The following is an 8,938-nucleotide window of genomic DNA, read 5'->3' as shown; positions in this document are numbered from 1 at the left end:
GCGGGTTTGGGGGGAACTTGTTGCAAAAGGCCAGGGGGTAAATATTTTAGACCTCACGGGCCACCTAGGGTCTTGTCACAGATTTTTCCTTTATGTTTAAAGCTTTTTTTTAAAAAATTTGTTCTTATTGAAGTTCGATTTGCCAACATATAGTGTAACACCCAGTGCTCATCCCATCAAGTGCCCTCCTCAGTGCCCGTCACCCAGTCACCCCTTACGCTCACCCACCTCCCCTTCCAGGACCCTTTGTTTCCCAGAGTTAGGAGTCTCTCCTGGTTTGTCTTCCTTTATGTTTAAATGGCCTTTTAAAATGTAAAAGATGTCAGTCCTTTGAAAGATCACAACCATTCCTAGCTCAAGGACCAACAGAACATACAGTAGTGGGTTCAGGGGCTGGAAGGCTGGTTTCTGATCTGGGTTCTTGTCCATTAGGGATGGGCCAATGTTGGCCTCAGAGCCCACAGACCTTACTGGAGTCATGCTTTCTCATTATCTGCACTTTCTGAGTACTTCTCTTGTTTTCTTTATTGACTGGGAAATAATGCGCCTGATTATTAAACGTTACCTCTACCCTCAAGAGAGGCACAGAGGGCACTTTCATAAAAGATGCAAATGTAAAGAAATGGCCAAAAAAATACCTGCAATGATAAGTTATTAATATTTAAGTATTTACTCCAAAGGAGTAAAACTGTAGCACTCAGGAAAGAAGACAAAGAAATCAGCAACTCACGTTGTACTTTTAAAACTTTATAATGTTACTTGAAAATTCAACTGAAACCACTTTGTCATCTTGAAATTACACGAGTCATCACAATACTGCATTACCTTTCATTTCATGTGATTTATGATCCTGTGGTACCATTATGTTTACATCTTCCAAACCAATGATCATTTTCCCAATGAACGGATGTTGTAATTTTACTTAGTATATTTAGACCGACCAGAGTTCTATAAAATACTGTACTCAGAGTACAAAAATAAGTGCCTTTTGCACCTTCTTTAATACTGTTTTTAATCTCTGTCTCTCTTTTGGTACCTCAGCTAACTAACGTCACATAAATAAAGTCACTAATAACAAAAAAGGACAAGAAGCAAGAGATGGTTAAACACCTGGAAAAGAGAAATGCATGTTGCCGACAGTATTATTTTTGTTGGCAGGGAATAATGATACCTGGCTCTACTGCCGGCAGAAAAGTAGGAAAAAAAAAACTCATGAAGGAATAGAAACAAAATTATCAATAATCACATCAAACATTTAAACCCCTGATAACAATAGATTGATTTCAATACACTTATCTGCGGCTCTTATCCTACCATCCCCCAGATCTCTTAGGAATTACAGTGGAAAGTGCCAAATTTCAAAATAAAATGTACATCTGAATAGAACATGTATACTTCATTGCAGGTCATTTATTGCAAAACATATAGATGAGGCTTTTTAAAGAAGATTTTGAATTTTATAAACACGAGTATATTTAGAAAACAAAAAGAAAAGAAAAAAAAAGAAAAAAAACCCCAAAATAGTTAATAACCAAAATGTGTTCAAGAGAACAGCCAAGCTTGAGTACCTGGTCTTTGACATCACGAATCAGCATGCGAACTTGTCAGTCGCGTGTTTTAAAGCTTCTGGACCTCTAACAAAAATCGTTCCTTCTTTTTTAAATTTTTTACACTGTCTTTTGTATTTCTCCTGGGGAACATACTTGAAGACTCATTTTACTTGAACAGCAGTAATAATAGGTGAAGAGTTAAAATGAATCTCTAAAAGGGCTTACGGTGTCCAGCTAGTATTTGGCAATAATAGTTGAATCTTAACATTTAGAACAGAGTTTGATTTCATGGTGGGGATTCTGACTAAGTGAAACGAGCTGCCAACTGGTGAACCTAAGTGCAATCATATTCAGTTTATAAAAACGTAGAATGGATCACCAGACCGTGTACCCCGCTGTGGAAATACGCGCACACCGCACACACGTTCATAGTTCCTGGCGTTAGAGAAGGTGCGTAGTGAATACAGAATGATCATACACCCTACGGGGAGAGCTTGTGGGTTTATAGCAATAGAAGATTAGGATGTGCTTAGTTCTTAATATTAGCGAAGAAAATAATGAAAGAGTAAGAAAAGAAGTACAGAAACAGGAAGATACCTGGCAGTATTATTTTCCATTAAGAAATATTTGGAACTTCATATGAGATCATCTGAGGATTTGGTCAAGTTCATGGGCAAGCGTAATGGGAGGGGAGAATAAGTGTCGGAGCAAATCTGCAAAACACGGAGGGGAAACGACAATGTGCCTTGTAAGATGAAGGTTTAGGTTGCGAGTCCTTTCTGGTGTGCGGTATGAGGAGCTTGGTTTGCGGAGGAAGCAAATCCTCTGAAGACCCTCCTCAGGCCCTGGCTCTCTGGGCCTCTGTCCCATGTGGCCCCAGGGTTGGGGGGCGCTCACTCTGTCCACTGAAAGCACAACTGGGGACCGAGAGCCCGGGGACTGGGAAGGACTATAGGACCAGGAAGGGGTTGTGTGTGGGGTCCCTGGACAGGCAGTGGCCAGAGGGTGACCACCAAGGAGAAGATGACACGTTCCTGTCTGTTCACTAGGCTCTCGCCCCCAACAGAAGGAAGTCATCGGGACCTTTTGCTTACTGGAGAGGAGACAGCCAGTTTTACAAGATTAAGAAAAGAAAAGAAAAGAAAAGAAGAAAAGAAAAGAAAAGAAAAGAAAGAAAAGAAAAGAAGAAGGAAAAGAATAGGAAAAAAGAAAAGAAAAGAAAATAAGGGAGCCATAAAGATGGGGTCATGGTACATTGTCTACATTCAGGTGCACTTGTGACACGAAGGCCCATGGTTCACAAGGGCAAAGCGGGCTGCCCAGCCAGTGGGGACGTGCCGTCACCCAGACAGCACTAAACCCAGAGTGGGGCTGATGTTCTCTGTGTATCCAAGAGCTTCCTGCTGGCAGCTGACTTTTTTTTAAAGGCCCGTTTCTTGGCATCTCCCCTCCCCTTAGACAAGGTAACACATGTGAAGAGAGGACGAGGCATCATAGTCTTTTTCTCGACTTCTCTCCCGAAATGAGAGAACGGTGAGAGAGGGAGAAGCGGGAGGGTTCTCAGTGTCATTCTGGGCACGGTTGAATGAACGGAGGCTGCTGGTTTCCCGAAGAATAAGTGAATTATTTTTCACTTCTAGACGGCTTACTCGTTTCTCTTCACTATTAGCTGAAGCTTCAGGTGTTCTCTCATCTTCTCTGCAAAGCTCAGGGCACCTGGGGACGCATAAAGCCCGCATCCTCCCCTAAATGAGTGTGCGTGTCCGAGGTATGCACTGCTGTCCCTCTTAAACGCACACATTCTACTCTGTAAGAAAAAGCTGGCTTTTAAAACGGACATTTTGGGAGCAACAGAATATCCTGTACCCATGTTTTTATTGAAGGAAATTTCTAAAAAAGTGTTTTACTCCATAAGTAAAGTGATAGGGCATGGGGGTCGGAAAGTCTCCTTTGACTTACTGTAGCAGGACTTGCTTTGCTTTGCTCTAATGTTGGCGAATATAAACATATATCCTGGTGGATGCATCCCGTTGTCTAAGGCTATGTTCTCGCAAAGCTCAAAGCATGTCTGGACATCACTGGGATGAAGTAAAATCTCGGCATCAGATTTGGCGGTGGGTTCAACGAAACACAGTAGATCACTATCGCACGTCAGGTAGGAATGTGGGTTGCCCTGTTTCTCTGTCTTTCCATGGTACATTCAAATTCCTAAATTATGCTATTAATATGAATATTTTCTTTCAACAGGATCACAAAGTTCACTAAAAGTGTCACAGTTGAAGCTTAGTTTCATCTCGAACAGATTGTATCTCTGGTACATAAATGCATCCGGAAGATATGTGAAAAAGTACCAGGTCTCCAGGTTGAGTTGCAGGTTACCTTTCATCTCCTGGGAATTTCTGTATGGATGCGAGGAGGGGATAATTCATATTATCTTGGGGGTCATTGTCCACGTTTAGTTGTAGGTTGCTTTTGGAACATCGTGGGTAGGCCTGGAGTCGCGCAGCAGTGATACATTTTATCAGACTTCGTAGCTTTGCATACAAGGACAATTTACTTGCAATACTTTCTTTACTGACCCTTATTCCTGAAAAAGGCACCCCGGAGAACCGCCCCGTCCCCCATGGATTCACATTGTGACCCTGTGAGCCAAGACTGAACTATAAAATAGTCATTGAAAAATAGCGTGAAAATGAATATACATCGGACGTTATTGGAGGTGATATTTATGGAAAACTAAGAAAAGTCTATGTGATTGGAAGAACGTATGTATTTTTTCTTTTCTTTTTTTTTTTTTTTGTATTTTTTCTTTTAAACTTTTAAGTAAAACTAAAACTAATTTCCTGAGTAACTATTGTCAAGACATAGCTATAGTGTGATTTCCATCCATCATTAAAAAGTCAAAGAACTGTGGTTGCTTAGGAATTTCTCGAAGTCAATGTTTTCTTAACACGAGGTAGCTTTCTAGCAGCATTTTGGGTGCTTTTACCCAAACACGGTGTGGTTTGGCGTGATACCAGGTTTGGGTAGGGGTGGGACTTAAAGATGGTCTTTTAGTGATAGGAATGGGGTGGGAAGCAAGCACAGCAATTTGAGAATAGGCAGCATTTTTACAGGTAAGAAAATAAATGTCTCATCTCACAGCTGATTTTTAATTTTCACTAAGCTTTTCATCACCAAAATTTAGAAGCTCAATTCTAACTTACTAGATGCTTCTAAATTATTGGTTTGGGTATTCTGTTATCACTTGGTTGGTTGACTCATTTTATTTTTATTTTTATTTTTGGTCGGCTGACTCATTTGAATTTCCTCTATAAAGAGTCCCCCCCCCCCAGGAAGCAATAAAGTAAGAAATAACAACAAAAAAATAGATGTCGATGCACAAGAATTTCCAAAGTCCAAAAACATAAACATCATGCAAAATAAGCCTTTGGTTCCACACATGATTTTTAACAGTCCTATTTTTTGAAGTTTCAAACTCACTAGAGCTGTATAATGAGTTTGTGGAGCTCTGTAGTTGCTCTCCGTTACTTAATTTGGACGAAGTAAATACACACGGATGGCACAGTAGACACATTGATACTTCCTATGAATATGTTCTAATGGAATTCAGAATATTTTCTAGATCTTGCTAAAACCACTTCTACTCACTCGAATAAAATCAGTCCTTAGGAGGTTAGTGTACAAACACTTGTGTTTCCTTAAGCAAGGAGCGAGAGGGTGTTCCCATAGCAATTTTCTTGATACGTTGCTGTTTTTGTATATTTAGGTTTCTGTTCTTAGCCTTAAAAAAAATTATGATGATTTAATCTGGAATAATGCTTCTTTTTTCTCCTAAGAGATTCCCGTATTAACTAATTGTTCGTTCTGATTAAATTTAAACCTCCTCTGGATCAGACCTTCGACTTGGCACTGGCTGGACATGCAGAGCACTGTTTTCTATATTTGAAGATTTTTAAAGAACATTAAAACTTTCACTCTTGGAATCTGGAATGCTTTTTTGGACTAAGTAGGAACTTGCCTGCCCCAAGGTCATTACTCTTTCTGAGTATAAAAGCAGGTCTTGTGTGGGAATGTAGATTTGGACCTCAGAACTGCTGATGGGAGAATTTTTCACTTTCTCATTTAAAAATATTCGTTTGGTCCAAGAGTTATTTTGAAGCCAATGTGAATTATATTTGAGTTTGTACGTCTTATGAGATGAATCTTTGCAAAACTATGAGTTGGCTATCCGTTTTGACTTAGACAGATTTTTTTCTTGCATTTTTCTGTTTAATGAAAGTGAAATAAATTAAAGAAAACATTAAGGGTTGGCTGGAAGTGGACAGACCGGAGCCGTTCCCAAAGTGAGCTGCACATTGAAATCACCCAAGATCTTGAAACACCGAGGCCGGGCACCTGCCCCATGGTACCCTACCTAATGGGTGCCAGGCGTCATCTTGGCATGGCGCTCTGCAAGGTAGTCCAGCTGTTTCGAATGCGCAGCCAAGCCCGGGAACCACTGGCCTCCGGAGTACGAGGAGCAAAATGTAAAGCCAAAAGCACCGAACCTTTCAGAGTGCGAGCTGCGGCCTTGAGGTCTTTGATATCTGAATGGACTTAATGGAACTGAACAGTTACAAGGACTTGCAATGGTTATTGGAATTGAGCCGATTTTGACTAGAATCTGGGCTGAGGTTGAATCCCAGGAGTCCATTCAAGACAAATTTTTCTGTCTTTGGGTTTATGTTTCCCTTTGAGTCCTGTAGAATTTTACCAGGGCCAAGGGATTTCCCCCCCCCCCCCCGGAAATTCTGGTACCATATGTCTTAAATCACGAATGAGACAGAAGCAGTAGTGATAGGTGTTTGGAGTTCAGACCTCGATTGTTTCTGTTTTGAACAAAAAGCAGTCATTTACAAGAATGGCAAGAAAGTAGTGCCTCTGCTCCCTCCAATCCCAGTTTTTGTAGCACCTACATCCCCAGGAGATGTTTCTGCAGAGAGGCCCTAAGCCCATGGGACTTTGGTCACTAACATCCTTGCTGGGAGTCTAAGAATCTGCTTCTAATCAGCAGTGGCAAGTTTAAGGTTTTCTGTGATGCTTTCAAGACCAAAGGACTCAGATATTGTAAAACCGTCTGACACTTGTTGAAAACAGAAGGAAGGGAAGGCAGAGGATTTCTTGGCAGATTTAATATAAGGGGTTAGACAGTCCAAGGCCAGCCCCAACTGTCTCTGAATGCTGGATGCTGGTCTGGGTGCTGCAAGAAGACCAAAGAAATGAGAGTAGATCTTCACGTCTCTGTTTGAAATGACTTTTCAACCCATTTGCTGAATAGGAAAAAGCATCCTAGGTGATAGTCTGTATATTTGATGTGCTATTTTTTTTTTTATGGCACGAGATACGAGCAAAATGAAACTGGTATGAAAACAAATCCATGTGGACGAGTCAAAATGTTTGAAATGAGAAGCCATTTTAAGTTGGGATGATTATTGTGTTGGAGGATCCTTGGGAAGGGTAGGTGCTCCAAGGAAGAAGAGGTGTGGGCTGATGAGCTTAATAAACAGGCTTGGATTCATTTTATCCTTATCTGTACCACATCACATTGATTTCCAGGAGGTCCCCAGGGGATGTGGGTGACAGGGCCTAGGACAGATAGAGGAGGTAGGATTTTGCACCTGAAGTGATGCTGGCCCCATCAAATCTTGGGCTGTCTTTCATAGGTTCTGACCTGAGATGGAGATGCCCATGCGGTGGGCAACGGGGTAGGCATTTCTGACAGCATCCTCCACCCTCCCCCTTCCTGTCTGTGACTTCGTGGATCACAAAAGCAGCTGTGAGCTGGGGTTAAGACTCTGCAGTTTACTTGCCTCCCTCTGTTGCTCCTGCCGGGCCAGGTCTGCTCAGCCCCCTGAACATTTGCTGGTTAAAAGATCTCTCTTCATGTCGACGCATGCCCACGTCACTCAGGAACCTGGGAGAAATAACTTTTGGGGGGCACTGGCTCTTAAGATTTCTGTCAGGCAAAAGGCTTCTTGACATCTCATTTCACCGGGAATATGTCCTCATGTCATGACTCTAGAATTAGCATAAGCTGCACAGTCTCAGGAAGGGCATCCCTTTAGAAAAAGTATGACTTGTGATCATAAGGAAACTCAGTGAGAGGTTTATTTCTTCTAGATAGAGTTTTGTGTGTCTTAAATTAAAAGAAAGGTATCTTCAGAAGGCTCCATATCCATCCCCTCGGGCAGTCACTGCAAAAGTGGGGTAGACCTCATACGTCGTATATGCTAAGTCTTGTCCAAGGGTCACTGCTTGCTTGAGCTGGGCTGCGGACACAGGCGCCGTTGCGTTGGGGACAGCGTATCCTGGAGGAGGAGGCAGAGAAAACTTCATCGAAAGCCATTCACATTTGCTCCCTGTTGGCTTATTGTCTACTTTTTTGGAATTTGAAAACTTAACACCACTTCAGACCAAAAGTCAATATGTACATCTTAAAAAGTGAACTCGGGACATAGAACCTAGACTCATTGACTAGGGGACAGACAGCGTTCCTCAAAGTGAGGTCAGCCACACGTGCCAGCACCACCGCATGCTTAGAAAATTGGAAACACTAGGAACGGAGTCCAAGAAACAGAAACTTAACAGGATGCCAAGTTGATTAAAGCTTGAGATTTTAGAACTTTTTCAGAGGCTCTCAGGGTTTATAAAGGAGGGGAGGCGATCGATGGGTTGGCAGGGCTGAGGGGTGGGGCTCTGGGGGTCGGCTTCTGTACCCGCACCCCCACCTAAATGAAATGTTGAAAACCATTGCCCTTTCCCAAGAAGGACCTAGAGGGCCTGGGTAGACCAGTAGGAAAAATATGGCAAGTTTCAGCGTGCTTCTACACAGCACCCTGAAAGCAGATACCTGGCCTGTTTCCATGTAGACCCTACTGTGAAGGGCAAGACCATTTTGCTTCACCACCAAGTTGGTGAGGTGTGAGGTGTTTTCAGATGATGCTCGTCTTCACCACCAGACAGCCAAGGGTCTGAGTGGTAAGGAGGGCATCAGGTGCGGTCACACTAGGATCACGTCTGCCTGATTGCCATTCACTTCTACAGGAAAGGGCATAATAAGTGCTATTATATAAATGCAGTTGTTTCCCTGTTAACGGTCAAAATTAAGCCATTTCTGACATGATCCAAAAAATATGAAGATGGCAAGAAAAAGAGGGAAATTTACTTAAGCAACAAATGGGGGACCTGATTAAAACAACAACAACAACAACAACAAAAAACAATACAAAAACAAAAAACAAAAACCCTAGTCCATTTGGTTTATGTGCTGCGGCCGTCATCCCAACCCCAGACACATTGATTTCTTTCTGGTGGCTTCTCAGGAAGTGGTGGCAGGAAGCTGGCTG

The 8,938-nt window shown here is 42.2% G+C and overlaps 1 protein-coding gene across 2 annotated transcripts in view; it reads right to left on the bottom strand.

Annotated features, from left to right (window-relative positions):
* Positions 1-731: 731 nt before the first annotated feature.
* Positions 732-8,938, bottom strand: part of A1CF (APOBEC1 complementation factor) — an 82,742-nt gene continuing 74,535 nt past the window's right edge. For both annotated transcript variants that reach the window (XM_038576032.1, XM_038576033.1), the window contains exon 12: positions 732-7,900. In XM_038576032.1, coding sequence (XP_038431960.1) covers positions 7,752-7,900 — 149 coding nt within the window. In that variant the 3' untranslated portion in view covers positions 732-7,751. The remainder of the gene's footprint in view (positions 7,901-8,938) is intronic.

Source organism: Canis lupus, chromosome 26, assembly GCF_011100685.1.
Source record: "Canis lupus familiaris isolate Mischka breed German Shepherd chromosome 26, alternate assembly UU_Cfam_GSD_1.0, whole genome shotgun sequence".
Lineage (NCBI taxonomy): Eukaryota > Metazoa > Chordata > Mammalia > Carnivora > Canidae > Canis > Canis lupus.
The sequence above is the reverse complement of the archived record's forward strand: the minus strand, read 5'-3'. Positions and strand labels throughout refer to the sequence as shown.